The 17,571-nt window shown below is 57.2% G+C and overlaps 1 protein-coding gene across 1 annotated transcript in view; it reads left to right on the plus strand.

The window, feature by feature from the left end:
• Positions 1–17,327, plus strand: part of PRKCD (protein kinase C delta) — a 29,296-nt gene extending 11,969 nt beyond the window's left edge. Inside the window, exons 3-19 of the mRNA XM_028152828.2 lie at positions 4,133–4,255; positions 5,355–5,554; positions 6,798–6,858; positions 7,023–7,185; positions 7,280–7,311; positions 8,426–8,511; positions 8,777–8,906; positions 9,514–9,614; positions 10,192–10,288; positions 10,471–10,571; positions 10,686–10,859; positions 11,069–11,160; positions 11,744–11,806; positions 13,474–13,612; positions 13,783–13,971; positions 14,529–14,657; positions 16,748–17,327. Coding sequence (XP_028008629.2) covers positions 4,141–4,255; positions 5,355–5,554; positions 6,798–6,858; positions 7,023–7,185; positions 7,280–7,311; positions 8,426–8,511; positions 8,777–8,906; positions 9,514–9,614; positions 10,192–10,288; positions 10,471–10,571; positions 10,686–10,859; positions 11,069–11,160; positions 11,744–11,806; positions 13,474–13,612; positions 13,783–13,971; positions 14,529–14,657; positions 16,748–16,906 — 2,031 coding nt within the window. The 5' untranslated portion in view covers positions 4,133–4,140 and the 3' untranslated portion in view covers positions 16,907–17,327. The remainder of the gene's footprint in view (positions 1–4,132; positions 4,256–5,354; positions 5,555–6,797; positions 6,859–7,022; positions 7,186–7,279; positions 7,312–8,425; positions 8,512–8,776; positions 8,907–9,513; positions 9,615–10,191; positions 10,289–10,470; positions 10,572–10,685; positions 10,860–11,068; positions 11,161–11,743; positions 11,807–13,473; positions 13,613–13,782; positions 13,972–14,528; positions 14,658–16,747) is intronic.
• The last annotated feature ends 244 nt before the right edge of the window (positions 17,328–17,571 follow it).

Raw genomic sequence — 17,571 nt, forward strand, 5'->3', positions numbered from 1 at the left:
CCGGGGCGCTCCCACTGCCCCGGACTGGCTGGGAGCAGGTTTCCGCCGCCCCGAGGAGGTGCCCTGCTCTGGCCTGGCCGAGCACCACCTCTTCTTCTCTCTGGTGCTGGCCGATGGCAGGGTGAGGACCCTTTTCCCCCTGGGACTGGAACCCAGCATTGCCAAGCCTTCCCTGTTGTGAAAACCGGACGCTGGCCCAAGCAGCTGGGACAAGAGGGAAGGGTCTGTCATTGTATAGAAGGGGGCAGTCCTCAAGGTCAGCCTAGGACCAGCCTGCAGGGGGTTGGGTGGATAGACTCTGATCAAGCACAGGGACCTGTCTCCTGCTGTCCTCACCTCTCTGTTTGCTCTCTCTGTCCTCATGACTGTGTTGTGTGTGCTGCTCCTGGCCCATTTATTTCTCTACTTCTGCCCCCGCTTTCCCTTCATCTCCTCTTTCTGACATGGCACACTGGGAAGAACGTGGCAGACCTGGATTCAAGTCCTTCTTCCACCATTTACTGTCCGTGTGATCTGAGGCAAATCACTTAGCCTCTCTGAGCCTGTTTTTTCATCAGTAAAATACCCACCTTCTGGACCTGCACAGGGATAGAATATGCTAATGCAATTACACGGCCTCAGAAAATGACAGTCCTTCTTACAAGTGGGGGCTCTGATATTTGCACCCAGACCCTTTGACTCCAAGTCCAGTGCTCTCTGTTTCATTGGGCTGCCTTCACTTTAGCTTAGAGAAGCAGCAGCATAGAGACTCGGAGCCCACAGGCAGCTGGGAAAGGCCTGGCTGGCCTCAGCTGGCTCCAAGGAGATGGTCCCCAGGGAACCCTGTGTAGGGTCCAGCCCCTGCCACCTCCATGGCCCCGCAGAGCAGTGAGGAGGCTGAGCCCGTGGCCTTCCTCTGGGGCCTGTGAGCCTGGGCCTATTTGCATGGGGCTATAAATAGTTGGCACACCTTGCTTTTGTGCCGTTATTTCACCTCCTGGCCTTCCCACCAGTGTTCAGACGTCCTGTGAGGTAAGTGGGCAACCCTGGCTCCACTGTGCAGTGGGGGACTGGTGTGCAGGGACCCGGGGTCCCTCAGAGTCACACAGTGGTGGAAGGAGATGCCGGCTCATGGGGTCTCTCTCTCTCTCTCCTGGGGTCTGGGCAGTACAGTTGGGGTAGAGGAGGTGATAGAGCCTGGCAGGACCAGGCTCTGGTTTTAGACCTAGGAATTAGGGCGAGGTCTCCCTCCATGTGGCACTGTGGCCTGGTGGTACAGGTTTGGGGCCAGGACCCACTGTGGTTGTGGTTTTCCCCTGGTGGCTTCTAGCTAACTGTGAGCCAGCAGCTGCTCTGAGTGTGGCTGCAAAGAGCTGGAGGCTCAGCCCGGGCTCTGACACCCCCGTTCTCTCCTCCTTGTAACTGGGTGGTCTCCATGGACAGCTCCTGGCGGGCCGCCTGGAGGCCAGGGAGTCATGGAGTCTGTGGGCCGTCTGGGCTGGGCCCCACGGGGAGGCCGTGGGAGGAGGGGCCGCCAGCAGGTGTTTGGCACACTCCCTGCTTCAGGGCGAGCAGCTCTGTGTTCCTGGAGACTTGGCTGCCCTGACTGAGAAGGGGGCTCAGTTATCAGGACTGTCGTCCCAGGCGGGCGGGCGGGTGGAATAGATGCGGTGGAGGATGTGAGGGTGCTTCATGCACTGAGAAGGGAGGTGCACGGGTGAGAAATGGGTGCTGCAGGCAAGAAGTAGTGGTAGCATTCAAAAGACCCCACCTGAGGCCTGTGGGGTTGATGTTGGCTCTTGTCCTACACAAGTTCTTGTCATGACGGCCCTGCACTAAGGGACCCTCGTCATCTGGGAATGGGGGCTGACTGAGCCTCAGAGTGGCCAAGAACCCTGCATGGAGTCCCACAGCCAGGGCAGCATTGGTGTTAGGGTGTTGCCACCAGGCAGCTTGACCATTATTTTGCCCCCAGGGCCTGCCCTGGCCTCCTCTCCCCCAGGAGCCAAGCCCCTTTGTCCTTGCCCACCTCCCACTCAACCCTCATTCCCTGTGTCACTCAGAAAGTCCAGCGTTGCCCCAGCTGGGTCTCCAGGTTATTGCCCCAGCTGGGTCTCCAGGTTAGTGCTTCAGGTGTATTGTTCCAGCTGGGTCTCCAGGTTATTGCCCCAGCTGGTCTCCAGGTTATTGCCCCAGCTGGTCTCCAGGTTATTGCCCCAGCTGGGTCTCCAGGTTATTGCTTCAGGTGTATTGTTCCAGCTGGGTCTCCAGGTTATTGCCCCAGCTGGGTCTCCAGGTTATTGTCCCAGCTGGGTCTCCAGGTTATTGCCCATTAGTTCTCGAGGTTGTCTTGTGAGGAAGCATGAGGCTGAGCCATGTCTGCTGGGCTCAGACCCAGGGAAGTGGGTGCAGACATGTAGCAGTGTATGCTGTACAGGGAGGGGCCCTGCCGGTTATTCTGGACTCTCAGGGAGCACTCACCTGGCTGCTCCAGGCATTGGACGCTGGGCCAGGCAAGGTGGCAGGAGGGGCATGATGTCCTTTCTGCCTGGGGGTTTGGGACACTCACCCAGACTCCTACACCCACTCCCAGCCAGACCCATGCAGCTCACTCCTCACATCAACATTACCTGAGTGCCCACCACCTGCCACCCACTCCACGTCCTCGCAGGCACACACATCTCCACAGCTGTGCAGCCTCACCACATGCACCCTCACACACACTAACTCGCACACTCACGCATGCTCAGCCCACAGCTGGCTCTCCTCCCTTCTACTGGGAGGTCCTGGTGGCTGGCCTGGCTGGACTCAGGATGAAGGCTTTGGGGCCTGGGCTCAGATGTGAGTTCACACACCCCCTCTCACTCCCTCTGAGTAGGAGCCAGGCCCAGGCAGGGGACATGATGGCGTCTGCCCCCCCGCCCCGCCGGCCTCTCTTCTCTGCTCTGGCTGCTGGCCTCAGAGGACTGGCCAGGCTATTGGGCTGGACTGCAGGCTGAGGTCAGTGTTTCCTGTGAGCTCATCTGGCTGGGAGCTCCCAGCAGACCCGCTGCTGCTCTGGCTGCCTATGGAGGAGCCAAGGGAGCCATCCCTGGGCAGGGTGGCTGCTGCATGTGTGCACATACATGTGCATGGGAGGGGTCAGTGTCTGAGTCCGCCACTCTGCGGCCTGAGTTCAGGATGGAGGAGGAGTACATATGTGTGTGTGTGTGTGCCTTCAACCAGGGTTAGGGAGCACCCTCCTATGTGGCACCTAAACCCCAAGCCAGTGTCCAAGTAGGTGTGTGAGTGTACAAGCGTGGGCTTGCACATGTGAGTATCCCTCATGAAATACAGCCCGGAAGACCCTCAGGGTCTTCCTGAAGTGACCCTTGATTTGAGGAAAGTGAGGAATGGAGGAGTGTGGGGCTAACTGGTGTGGTTTAAAAAGCAAATTCAGCATTACATTGAACATTAAAATAGTTTTATATTAGGAAATGATTTGTTTGAAAGTGCAGGCAAACTTCCGGGAAGGCAAGAGGCCCCTGATCCTCAGGGGCTCAGGTTCAGAAGGGTCAGGCACACTGCTGTGGGCGGGGCCGTTCACTGCCCGGGCCTCTGAATGAAGTGGGCGCCTCGTCAGTGGAACTCTAACTTTAGGTTCTGGCTTGGCCTCACAGTGTCTGTTTCCCCATTTGAAAAGTGGATGTGGTCATTTTGGCCCTGCTTGTCTTCCTGGGTATTTAGGAGCAAACATTTTTGAAAACCAAGAAGGGCTGTGTGGGCAGGGTGTGGGAGGAAGGGGCGCTGTCCTTCTCATCTTGGCCAGCACATGCTGGGTACCAGGCACATGGTAGTAGATGTGTTCAGCTGGGCATTAAAGGAGGCATTGAATGACTTTACAAATGGTTTTGTAAGGGGGTTCTCGCCTGGAGTGGGGGTCCCCAACCAAGGGGGCCGTGCCAGCCAGCTTTCGCCTGCTGTCCCATCTCCTCGTTTTACCAGGGATGCCACAAATCTTGACTTACCTAAAACTTCTCAACTTTAACGTTTTAAGCACCATGTGCACCAAACTCAGTTCTGTGAGAGCTCTGGGGGGAGTGGATACCTGACCTGTTCCCGCTGGCCCTGCCCTGCCCTGCTTCACCCATTCTTTCTACACAACCCATCACAGGCCCCAACATGGCACCGTTCCTGCGCATCGCCTTCAACTCCTATGAGCTGGGCTCCCTGCAGGCCGCGGACGAGGCAAGCCAGCCCTTCTGTGCTGTGAAGATGAAGGAGGCACTCAGCACAGGTAGGGCTGGAGGCTGGACCCTGAGAGGCAGCAGCCAGTGGAGCTGGGAGTCTGGGCCTGGTGGGAGGCAAAGGCGGGGCCCAGCCTTGTGCCCCAGAACCTCTGAGGGACCCTTCCTCATCCTCGCCTCCCTGCCCAGCCCAGCTATGGAGGCAGGACAGCAGAGGCCACCAAGTGCCTGTGGGGCCTCCAGCACTGGATGCATGGAGCCCTCACTGGGGCTCGAGGCTCTGGCTCCTCCTCCCCCAACAGCTTCCACCTGTCCATGTGCCAGGCCCTGTGCTGGGCGCCGAGGACATCACAGTGCTCCAGGGATGGCCTGGCCCTGCCCTCGGGGGGCTTTCCGTCAGGTGGGGGAGCCAGACGATGAGTCCTGTGAAAGGGAAGCTGAGAGTAGGCACACTCCCAGGCTGGAGTCAGGGACGTGGTCCTGGGAGAGAAGACCATTCCTTCTTGCTTCTGCCTTCATCGGGTGAGCCCTGGCTCATCTTTTAGGTCTCAGCTGAGCTGTCTCTTCCAGGAGCCTTCCCACCCCTTAGGCCAGGGCAGGCCCCCTACATGGGCAGGTCTGGAACTGGCCTTACCCACCCCAATTTCGGGACAGCTATGATTTAACATTTACTGGAGGCATGAACTGGCCCATGTCTCTGCCTGCGACTGAGGCGCCAGGAGGGCAGGCCCCCAGGTGTAACTTTTCGTTCTGCCATGTTCCTTGCCTCCAATATAGTGACTGGCATGGGGCAGCTCTCAGCACAGGTTCACTGAGTAAGTGCATAGGGAAGGGGACACCTGGGAGGGACTGGAGGAAGAGGGAACAGCAGGGGCAAAGGCCTGGCGATGGGACCTGGCAGGACACCACGAGGAGCTGCCCCGGTTCCGTGTTCGGGCGTGTGTTGTGAGAGGAGGAGGCTGGTGAGGTGAGCAGAGCACAGTCTTGCAGGCTGAGCAATGGGACTCAGTCCCAAGGACACTGGGCAGCCACGTGGGCCATCGGGAGAGAGCCGGGCGGATTCTGTCGGGGCTGAAGCCTGTGGGAAGTCTGGAAAGGGGGGGACCGAGGGGCCCTTGCCTGATGTGACTGGCTTGGCCCCCACTGCAGAGCGCGGGAAGACGCTGGTGCAGAAGAAGCCCACCATGTACCCCGAGTGGAAGTCCATGTTCGATGCCCACATCTACGAGGGTCGCGTCATCCAGATCGTGCTGATGCGGGCAGCTGAGGAGCCCATTTCCGAGGTGACAGTGGGCGTGTCCGTGCTGGCCGAGCGCTGCAAGAAGAACAACGGCAAGGCCGAGTTCTGGGTGAGGGGCGCGTGAGCTGCGGTCCTGTATGCATGTGCGTGCATGCGTGCGTGTGCTCCCGGGGAGTGAGCATGGCTGCTGGGTGCAGCTTTGCAGCTGAAACAGCTGAGTTCGAATCCCAGCGCTGCAACTTACCAAATCCTGGCTTTTCTGTAAAAAAGGAGAAGCTGCTAAAAGACCCTACCTCAGTGCTGGTTGCTCAGATGAAATGAGCAGCTGGATGTAAAGGGCTGATTGCAGAACCGGCACAGGGTGGGTGCTGAAGAGAGCCAGCCTTGTTATTGAAACTACCTTTTTCCCTTTTGATTTTGTAAAGGTAGGATGTGCCCATAGTAAAACATTCCACACTGTACGTAAAAGCGAGTCTGGCCCTAACCCCCGGCACCGGGCTCCCTTCTCAGGGGCACCCATTGTTCCCAGTGCTGTGTGGAATCCCTGCAGGTATTCCGGGCCCCGGCAGGCATGCGGGAACAGCAGTTATGATCTTCAGCAGCGAGAAGGGGAAGGCTGATGGTCCGTCACTCACCTGCCAAACCAGGACTCTGCACACACGGGTGGCAGCATTGGCAGAGAAGCCCCGCCCCCCAGGGTCACATGTGGTCTCCTGCAGTCACGATGTCCCCGCTAGAAAAGACCTGTGACCATCAGCCTCCAGGAAGGGCTGAAGGCACTGGGCCAAGAGAGTTGACTCAGGGCTGCACTGACCCTCGGTCAGTCAGGCAGCGGCCCTTGCTGAGCTCTCTGTCCACTACCCTGAGCGACAATGTCAGTCACCAGGCCTGGGTTCCTGGGAGGGGAGGGTCCTGCCCTTAGAACCAGCCAGTCTGTTGAGGAGACAGACATGCAGAAGCCCTGACAGTCAGAAAGCCAGCACGTGTGGAAGTAGGCGGGTGTCGGTGCCTCTGCGTGTGCAGGGGGACACGGGGCCTTGGTTCTGATGTCCTTGTGAGGGGCAGTGGTGTTGAGGGTGGGGAGTTTCCCTTCCCACTCTGTTCCCAGGCCATGCGGCCAGGCTGGGTGTGGGGTGGATCCTTTCACTTCCCCAAATGTAATAATACCCCTGAGTGGGGGGTGGGGGCGGGGCTCAGGGGCGGGGCCTGTCCCTGCCCACACCAGGCAGACAGGTGCCCTGCTAGGCTGCCAAGGCTCCCATGGCCTTGGGGGTCCAACCATGGGGGCGGGTTCTGAGTCGGGCTGGGCCCGGGCCCGCCCTCATTGACCCCCCCCACCCTCACCCCTGCAGCTGGACCTGCAACCCCAGGCCAAGGTGTTGATGTCTGTGCAGTATTTCCTGGAAGACGGAGGTAAGACTTGCCTTACCTGGGCTGGGGATGTAGGTTCAGAGGCCAGAGCCAGGACAGAGGTGTACAGAAGCAGCCCCCACCACCGATCTGTCCAGGGCCACCTGGGAGGGACTGCGGGTTGTCCCCTGTGGCTGTGGCTGACCTCACCATTCCATGGCCCCCAGATTGCAAGCAGTCTTTGCGGGGTGAAGACGAGTCTATGTTCCCAACGATGAACCGCCGTGGAGCCATTAAGCAGGCCAAGATTCACTACATCAAGAACCACGAGTTTATCGCCACCTTCTTCGGGCAGCCTACCTTCTGTTCCGTGTGCAAAGAATTTGTCTGGTGAGGGCTGGCTGTGCCCGCCAGGGGGCTGGGGGAAGGGCAGGCCACACCGGGAGCCTCCCCTTCTCACCCTGCCTGGGGATTTGCCTTTCAGGGGTCTCAACAAGCAAGGCTACAAGTGTAGGCGTAAGTGTCTCCACAATCTGGTTTGTATGCACATGGGTGTGCATGTGTGCCTGGCAGCGCCTGGGTGTGGTCGCAGGAGAGCCTGTGTGCAGTGTGTGCACGGGAGGTTTTCCACATCATGTGTGAACGATAGCTGTGGTCAGTGAGTGCAGGAGTGAGTGCAGTTCATGAAGCCAATTCTGCGTACCTCTTCTAACTCTTTGCAATGTGACATCACATTGGTGGCCTGAAATAGGTCACAGTGGAGAATCCACAGGGAAGTCAGCCACTGCTGCGCATCAGGCCTCTTCCCCCAGAGGGGCTGTCAGGCCTCGACCAGCACGCCCCTGCCCGCATGTGTGCTTCTGTTAGATGTGTGCGCATCGCGGTGCCCACGGATGAGGACACCGTTCTCCACGAGGGCGCCTACCCCAGGCAGTGCGGGCTGGCCGCTATGAGCACAGGCTCTGGGGCCGGGCTGCCTGGGTTTGAATCTGGCTGTACCGTTTCCTCGCTGTAGGGCCTTAGGCAAAGTTACTTAACCTCTCTGTGCCTCAGTTTTCTCATCTATAAAATAGGGGTAATGGTGCCATTGTGGAGATCAAGAGGGATAAAATATGTAGAGCTGTGTTTTAAGTGTGGTTGGCACATGGTAAGCATTCTATGTAAGAAGCCTTGTCATGATTGCACATGCTGTGTGTATATGTATGTATGTCTGAGTTAGGGTGCATCTGTCTGTGTATGCATGTGCACGAGAGAGCGCTTAGGAGCTGTTTGCTGTCCTGGGGCACAGAAGAGGGAAAGGGGGCCACCCTTGCCTCCAGTTCTCTCACCGCAATACTCCATTCCCCTCACTTCTGCCCCCCTCCCTGCCCACTGGGACTCCTTAACCCTTTCCTAAACTCCGAGACCCACCAGATCGGCCTGTCCTCCTGCCCCATCCTTCTCAGGCCCCTCCTTCGAGGGCTGACTGGAGGAAAGAAAAATCAAGCTCTGGGCCGAGGCCTCTGTGGGGTGAGGGTGTGGGCGGTTGGGAGAACAGTGGCTTTGTGTAGGGGGCTGGACTGGGCCTGCTCACAGACTCTGCCCTTCCCGGTGCCTTCCCATCCCCCTCCTGGGCCTGCGCCTCCTCAAGAATGCAACGCCGCCATCCACAAGAAATGCATCGACAAGATCATCGGCCGGTGCACCGGCACCGCGACCAATAGCCGGGACACCATAGTGAGGCTGGGTCCAGGGCAGGGACCCGGGGATCTGGGGGCTTGGCCTGGTGGGAAGGGTTTGGGCTCTCCCTCTCTCTTCCCTGTGGGGCTCTCCCCACCCCCACCCCCCGTTTTTCTTGTTTCTCCCTTGGATCTCAGGATTGCCCAGTTCCCAGTGGAGTCCTGTTGGCATCTTGCCATGCATGGGGTTGGGGGAGAGCTAGGGGTTGAGGAAGGGGCTGGAGCTGCCCTGTGACCCTTGACCTGTGATCCCTCTACCCCAGTTCCAGAAAGAACGGTTCAACATCGACATGCCGCACCGATTCAAGGTTTACAACTACATGAGCCCCACCTTCTGTGACCACTGTGGCAGCCTGCTCTGGGGGCTGGTGAAGCAGGGATTAAAGTGTGAAGGTGCGTGTGAAGGGATTAAAGTGTGAAGCTCTTGGGCTGGGGGGAGGGATGGGGGATACTCCCAGCTGTGCCTACCCACTGGACCCCATGAACTCCACTTAACTGATGCTGCCTTTGCCCTCTTGCTGGGGGATTTCACATGGGGAGGCCTTGGTGAGCCCTCCCCACTGGCCCGACTGGCTCTACCATTTACCTGCTGTGTGACCCCTGGACAGGAGGCCCCACCTCTGTGAGCTCTGCAAGCTCAAGTGTAACATAGGGCTCAGCGTAGAGTAAGACCCAGAGAGTCACTGCTACACAGAGCAGGTGCTCCCCAAACGCAGAGGAGAAACAGGGATCCCTGCAGGAAAGGGACTTGTCTAGGGTGGCCCACACATTCTGTGAAGGGTCAGAATTAGGTCCCATACTTTGACTGTTTCTTCTTTAAATAATGAAAGATTTGAAGTGGCTTCAGATACATTTTCCTCTAAAGACAGGAAACCCAGCAGCCCCCACCAAAGCCCTCCTCCCTCCCGTCCTCTCTTCCACCCCTCCCTGCCCTTGGCTGGGCCTGCTGGCTGCCCTGCCTGGACAGGGGCCTGACGGGCCTGCTTCTCCCTCACCCCAGACTGTGGCATGAACGTGCACCATAAGTGCCAGAAGAAGGTTGCCAACCTCTGTGGCATCAACCAGAAGCTCTTGGCCGAGGCGTTGAACCAAGTCAGCCAGGTGGGCAGCACTGTGGGGACCCGGGACAGAGGGCCATGGGGTTGGGGATCAGGGCTCACACCCACTCCTGGGGAGCCACAGTGGGGGGCTTTATACCCAAGACCCCGCTTCTGGAAGGTCCAGCTCAAGGATTAGGCAGCAGAGGGAGGTGGGCTTACCCCCTTAGAAATCAGTTATTCCAGCAGTTCTGTGCTTGAGCGTGAATCTGGGGGGTCAGGGGGGTACAAGGTTGAAGCACTTGAAACTAAAAGCCTTTGTGAGTGTATGTTTTTGATTATGTTGGGTGTGGTGGGGCTCAAGGGATGCCACAAAACTTTAAGGTAAAACTCTAGAATCAATCACAAGTGGAGGCAACACAAACATCTATTGAGTAACTGGTGGGGAAGGTGGTATCCAATTTACAAAACTTTTGTTTGTAATTACTGCTTTCCACACCACCCAGGCGTCTCTGTGCCGCTGGCAGAGAGAGAGAGTGTGTGTGTGTGTGTGTGTGTGTGTGTGTGCGCGCGCGCTGCTTGGGGGTCCTGCATTGGTATGGCCAACCGTCTGGCCCCTCATCCGCCACCCCCTTTTCCAGAAAGCCCCCCGAAAACCGGAGACGGAGTCTGCAGAGCCTTTTGGGATCTACCAGAATTTTGAGAAAAAACTAGGACTCTTGGGAAATTTTTCACTAGGTAAAGGGCCTGTTTCCCCAGGAAAGTCCCTACTTCCCACTAGGGCCGAGGATGGGGCCCGGCCACCCTGGGAAAGGAGCCCCTTTCTCTCTGAGGTCCCCTATCCAGCCCACCCCTGGGTCCCAGGGGAGGGGACTCTGCAGCCGAGACCTGAGTCTGAAGTGCCATCTCCATCTCTCCAGCAGACACTGGGACTTACGGCAAGATCTGGGAGGGCAGCTCCAAGTGCAAAATTGAGCACTTCACCTTCCACAAGGTCCTGGGCAAAGGCAGCTTCGGGAAGGTGAGGGGCCAATGGCCCTGAGGCAGCTCCAGGGACCTGGTTGGGTGGGGCTCTGGTGCCCTGGCCCTCGGCCCGGGCCTGTCCTGCTCAGTGGCCCACTCGCCCGCCCGTCAGGTGCTGCTTGCGGAGCTGAAGGGCAAAAAGGAGTTCTTTGCCATCAAGGCCCTCAAGAAGGACGTGGTTCTGATCGACGACGACGTGGAGTGCACCATGGTGGAGAAGCGGGTGCTGGCGCTCGCCTGGGAGAATCCCTTTCTCACCCACCTCTACTGCACCTTCCAGACCAAGGTGTTGGTCCTTCCCACTGTCATTGCCGCAGGAGCTACAGCTCCCCTCAGCCTCCCACTCAAGCCCGTGTCTCCCCTTCAGACCACTTAGGCCAGGGCTGTGTCCCCGCCTCATACTCCCCGGGCAGGGCCATGTCTCCCCCTCTCACGTCCCCCAGGGCAGTGGCCCTCCCCTTTCTGTGCCTCTGCTCACCCCCCTCCCCACCCCAGGAGCACCTGTTCTTCGTGATGGAGTTCCTCAACGGGGGGGACCTGATGTACCACATCCAGGACAAAGGCCGCTTTGAGCTGTACCGGGCCATGTAAGCACGGGCCCCGTCGGGGGAAGAGCCACTGCCGGTCTGCCCTCCATTCACTTTTCCCTCTCCCGGGAGAAGCCACGCTGGGCTAGAGATTGGGGGTAGCCGGGTCCCTCCGTATAGGACACCTGGGTGGTGGGTGAGCTCTGGCTGGGTGCACAGCACAGACATGCTGGCTCCTGTCCCCTCCTGGGACCTCAGCCAGGGCAGCCTCACACACGATGATTCTGTACAATACAGGACCTGGTGTGACCCCCAGGCTAGCATGCACCCCCTAACCGTGTGTGTGTGTGTGTGTGTAACGTGTGTGTGTGTGTGCATGTACGTACATTTGTACATCAGTATAAATGCATACACTCTTACAACAGAAAATTGTCTTATTTGGAGCATTTCCTTCATAATTTTCTTTGCTGCCTTGGCTGCTAGCCTCCACTTGCCTGATACAAGATGTGCTCGATCAGGTCCAGGTTGTCCATGGAGCTGTTTGCAGCATTTCCTGCCCCTGCAGGTGGGGGTGAGGGACCAGGGAGAAGCAAGGGCTGGTCAGCAGAAATTCCAGAACACTTTGTCTCTCTCTCATATCCAGGTTTTATGCTGCTGAGATAATCTGTGGACTCCAGTTTCTACACAGCAAAGGGATCATTTACAGGTACGGGGTTAGGGAGCGGGGGTGTGGGGGTGTGAGGGTGTGGGGGCGTGGGCAGCTTTCAGGAAGGGAAGCTCGAACCCATCATGTCCTCTGAAATGCTCTGAGTGGAGCCCGCCCGGCTATGGCCCCATCTCCACTGGGAGTCAGTGTTTAATTGGATATTTGCCTAAACCTCCTACTCCATTGCTAGGATTCCTGGTGGCCCCTCAGCGGAGGCTGGCATTGCTCCAGAGGCTGGGAACTCACTGCCCACCCCATACTCGGCCCATTGGCGGGAGCACGGCCCCGAGTGGCACAGTGTCTCCCTCGGTGCAGTCACTCTCATGCTGAAGCCATCGGAGCACTCTCAGCTTCCGTCAATAGGAACTGGTTCCACAGATTCCCACCCAATAAATACGATCCCATCCGACAGCAGATTACTCTGCACTCATCAAAATGGCTGAGGCCGCTGGGCTGGTTGCTCAGTGGTTAGAGCACACAGGACAAAAGGGTCCTGGGTTGATTCCCAGTCAAGGGCACGTACCTTGGTTGCAGGGCAGGAGCGGGAGGCAGCCAGTCGATGTGTCTCTCGCATATTGGTGTCTCTCTCTGTCTCGGCCATGCTCTGTGCCCTAACGTGGGGTGAAGCCAGAATAGGTTGTCAGGTGGAAAACCAACCATGGGACAGTGTATATTGTATATTAGGGCTCACGTTTTAAAAGGTGAGGTAAGATGGGTATTATAATGAGCTTTTTAAAAAATATATATTTTTATTGATTTCAGAGAGGGAGAGAGAGGGAGAGATAGAAACATCAGCCCTGGCCGGTTTGGCTCAGTGGATAGAGCGTCAGCCTGCGGACTGAAAGGTCCCAGGTTCAATTCCGGTCAAGGGCATGTACCTTGGTTGCGGGCACATCCCCAGTGGGGAGTGTGCGGGAGGCAGCTGATCAATGTTTCTCTCTCATTGATGTTTCTAACTATCTTTCTCCCTTCCTCTCTGTAAAAAATCAATAAAATATATTAAAAAAAAAAAAAAAGAAAGAAAGAAACATCAATGATGAGAGAATCATTGACCGGCTGCCTCCTGTATGTCCCCTATTGGGGACTGAGCCCACAACCCAGGCATGTGCCCTTGACTGGAATCGAACCTGGGACCTTTCAGTCCTCAGGCCAACGCTCTATCCGCTGAGCCAAACCAGTGAGGGTTTATTATGAGCTTTGGCCATACCTAGACTCACGCTGGGGAGGGCCTGGCCATCGAGGTGAGTGGAGGGTGGACTGCGTACGTGCTGTTCGCCTTTTTCTGGTACTTGTTACCATGTGCATAAATTATCTATTCAAACAACAACTACATAAAGTAGACACGGTCCCTGCCCTTGTGGAGTCACACAGAGCTGAGCCCAGGGCCACTTCCACGGCGGCCAGCTGGGTGACCCTGGGCCAGTGACATCGCCTCTCTGAGCTTCATCTGGGGCTTGGAAAGCAGGTCGGCGTGTGCCCAGCCTGTAACACACAGTGCGTGGCCGCCCGAAGCACCTATTTTGGTGCCTCTTTCTCTCCTGCTGCCTGTTCTCTTCCTCCTCCCCTGGCCCGCGTGGGAAGAGTTCTAGACTTACGGGACTGAAAATGGGGGCTGGGTCAAGAGCGGAATTGGCTCCTGATGACCCCTCCCTCTCCTTTCCCCTCAGGGACCTCAAGCTGGACAACGTGATGCTGGACCAGAATGGCCACATCAAGATCGCCGACTTCGGGATGTGCAAAGAGAACATATTTGCGGATAAGAAGGCCAGCACCTTCTGCGGTACCCCTGACTATATCGCCCCCGAGGTGAGCTGGCACCCGCCCAGCCTCCAGCCCAGTCAGACACCTCACTCAACAGGGGGGAGCCAGGAGGGCCTCCCGGAGACGGTGATGTCTGCACCAGCCAGGAGGGTGAGGAGGCCTGGCCGGGCTCGTGCTCCCACCCCTCTCAGCTCCCGCACCTTCTCCCGCCCCAGATCCTGCAGGGCCTGAAGTACTCCTTCTCCGTGGACTGGTGGTCCTTCGGAGTCCTTCTCTACGAGATGCTCATTGGCCAGTCCCCCTTCCACGGTGACGATGAGGATGAGCTTTTCGAGTCCATCCGAGTGGACACGCCGCATTATCCCCGCTGGATCACCAAGGAGTCCAAGGATATCCTGGAGAAGGTGGGAGGCCTGGGCTAGGCTGGCTGGGGGCAGGAAGCGGTAAATATGGGGGCGTGGGAATGCCAGGAGCCTCTGGAACAGCAGCCTCACTGACGCTCCGGTCCTAACGGGTTGGGGGGTTGCTCTCTCACCGCGTTCGCAGGAGCTCTTGTCCGAGTAGCTGGCTCTGAATCGGCCTGTCATGGTGACTGTGAGTTAGGTCAGGAGACAGACAGACCTGAGGCTAAACGCTCAGTCTGTCTCCTTATCTGCACAATGGAGCTGTGCAAGAACCCGAGTTGCTGGGAAGAAATCATAAATGTGTGATGCTCTGGTCTGTGCCAGGCAGACAGCAAATACTCAGTAAACAGCCCCTGCTTTTACTCGAGTCCCGGCAGCCCCCATCCACGACCTGTGGTCTCGGGGGGACCTGGGAGCACAGTGGGCCAGAGACCATTCCCTCAGCTCCAGTGGGCTGAGCCACCCTGCCTGGGTGCCCTGGGTCTGCTTGGGTGTGTGCTGAGGGTCCAATTCCCTACAGCCCTTGGGTGCTAACCATGGCCCCTGCTGGGTTGCAGCTGCTTGAAAGAGACCCAGCCAAGAGGCTGGGAGTGACTGGGAACATCAAAACCCACCCCTTCTTCAAGACCATCAACTGGACCCTGCTGGAGAAGCGTCAGGTGGAGCCGCCCTTCAAGCCCAAAGTGGTAGGTGACCCAGCTTCCTTCCGTAGGGGCCACGCATGCCGTGTTGCCCGCTGCCTTCGGGGTGGGCACCTCCTTTGCCCTGCCTCTCTCCTGTGTCATTCGCATGCTTTCTCCTCTCCTCCTTCCAGCAAACCTGCTTCCCCGCACATTCAGTCACAGGCTCTACCCTGATAGCCTCACCCTCCCTCCCCTCACTCAGTCATCCAACCAACACTGGGAACTCTGGATCCAGCCATCCCTTTACCTACATTTCTTAGTGCCGCTGTGTGCAGGGGACTGTGCTCTGGAAATCCCTCCATCCCTCCGTCCCTCCCTCCATCCAGTCCATTTTCCGATCAGTATTGGCAACGCTGAGTGCCTGTAGGGTGCAGACTGTGCTGAGCTGCTCAGCAAAGTGGGAGGCCCAGTCCCAGAGCTGGAGGAGGCCCAGCTCCACGGAGATAAGAAACTTGAACACAGATGACCATTCATGATATAACACAGCAGGACAAGAGCTGTTACAAGGCCACACATGATCCGCTGCCACAGGCGGGTCTGTCAGCAGGAGCCCAGAAGGCATAAAAGGGGTGCATCTGAGAGGAAGTGGGACATGGGCAGGGCTGGGGGTATCTGGGAGGCGTTTCAGACAGAGGAGGGGTGATTCCCACGAAGGCCCAGAATCCACAGAGGCCACCCAGGAGCCAGCAGGAGAGCGGAGAAAGGCTGGGGCCAGAATTCTTTTTAATCTCGGAAGTTGGACTCGATGGCCCTTCTCTGGTCACAGTTCTACCTTCCCGTTCCTTTTCTCTCTGCGTCCCCTCCTCCGTCGGGACACGCTGTCCGGCCGGACAGCCTGTGTGCTGTGCTGTGTCCATCATTGTGCCTGGAGGTCACAGAGCACTTTCACTGCTCAAACTTGGTGCCTCCTCGGCCGGGCACGTCACTCCCCGGCGAGGCCGGCTGCAGGAGAATCAACAGCCTGCTCTCAGACTCGCTATGACAGAAAGAGGGACGGGCCTGAGGATTTCAGGCGGGGTGCTGATGGGCAGCTGGTCAGTGGGAAGAGTGGGCCTGTGGCCAGAGGCCCAAGCAGGCTTCAGCGCCAGGAGAGGATGAGCCAGGAAATGGGGCCAAGAGACCAGAAATCTGGGTTTTTATGTCAAATTGCCCAGTTTTAAAATATTGGCTCAAATGCCATTAAAACCCACTGCTAGTCAAAATGATGTACTTGCCAGCTCGGTTTGGCCTGAGGCCACCGGCTTAAGATCTCTGTCACTATTTCACTGTGTCCTCAGAGGCAGAACTGGCGAGCTTTTCCTGTGACCAGCCCCACAGTAAATACTCTAGGCCAGGGGTCACCAACCGGTGGTCCGTGAGGTCCAAAAGGTTGGCGACTGCTGCTCTAGGCTTTGCAGGCCAGATGGTCTCAAAGCAGCCATAGGTGATATGTCGATGAGTAAGTATGGTCACGTACTAATAAAACTTTATTGCCCGGCCGGTGTGGCTCAGCTGTTGAGCATTGACCCATGTACTGAGAGGTCCCGGATTCAATTCCCATTCAGGGCACGTGTCCAGATTGTGGGCTCAATCCCCGGCAGGGGGCATGCAATAGGCAGCTGATTGATGCTGATGCATCGATGTTTCTCTCTCTCTCCCTCTCCCTTCCTCTCTCTCTAAAATCAATAAAAACCTATTTTTAAAAAGCAAAAAACTTTATGCACACTGAAATGTGAACTTCATTTCATTTTCATGTCATGAAATATCATTCTGCTTTTGGTTTTTTCCTAGACATTGAAACATAGAAAAGCCGGTCTTAGCTTGTGGGACTCACACGCTGAGAAACGGGGGGTGGACGGGGTCTGGCCCTGGGCTGCAGTCTGCCAGACGCGGCTCAGGACCTGCTGCCCTTCCCCTGCCCCGGCGCAGGCTCCCTGCCGGCTTCCCTGCCCCTCGGAGACGGCGGCCAGGCTGGCGGGAAAGACCCCCTTTTCTGGTCCTGCCGAGGACAGCTCTGGCCTGCCCAGCCCGACGGGGTCCGAGGTGTGTGGGAACCTTGACCTTGGAAGGCTGCCCCTTGGGCCCCGCTCACCCACCCTGCCTTGTGCCTACAGAAGTCCCCTGGAGACTACAGCAACTTCGACCAGGATTTCCTGAACGAGAAGCCACGCCTGTCCTACAGCGACAAGAACCTCATCGACTCCATGGACCAAACAGCATTCACTGGCTTCTCCTTCATCAACCCCAAATTCGAGAGGCTCTTGGAAAACTGAGGTTCCCAGACACGCCACCCCAACCCATCCCAGCCAAGGAAAGGAGCCTGGGGCCATCAGCACTGCCTGCCCACCCAGCCCGGGCAGAGCAGGCTTGGCCCCTGCATCAGCACCTGCCACCCTCCCCTCTCCTCCCCCCCCCCAAGCAGCAGTGTGACTGTGGTGAGCTCAGCTGCTGCCCGCCCCCTCACACCCAGGAGGGCCTCGGCTCCTGACTGCCTGGGCTCTTAATGGTACTTCTTCTGTGAACTGAGTGTGAATTTGCTTTTCCTCTGCCCTCAGAGGGAAACTGTAAATCCTGTGTTTCATTACTTGAATGTAGTTATCTATTGAAAAAATGTATTATATATATGCATATATATATGTATACGCACACACACATATCTAACAAGCTGTATATATTGCTCAGTAGAGAAAAATACTCGGGGTAATGTGTTGATCTTTTAAAATATATGTATGACAAGAAAAAAAAACAAAAAGGGAGCACAATCTGTTTGAACCACCAGGTTCTTTTATTTGTGTGTAAATAAACACCAAATGGTACCAACCTGGCTGGTTGTCCCAGGAAGCTGGTGGCTGCTCCCACTTTTGGCTGCTGTGACCTGGAAGCTAACGGAGCTGATAGCTGCAGGCACACACCCCTGTGCTTTCATGCAAATGTGTTT

The sequence above is a fragment of the Eptesicus fuscus genome, chromosome 18 (assembly GCF_027574615.1).
Source record: "Eptesicus fuscus isolate TK198812 chromosome 18, DD_ASM_mEF_20220401, whole genome shotgun sequence".
In the NCBI taxonomy this organism is placed as follows: domain Eukaryota; kingdom Metazoa; phylum Chordata; class Mammalia; order Chiroptera; family Vespertilionidae; genus Eptesicus; species Eptesicus fuscus.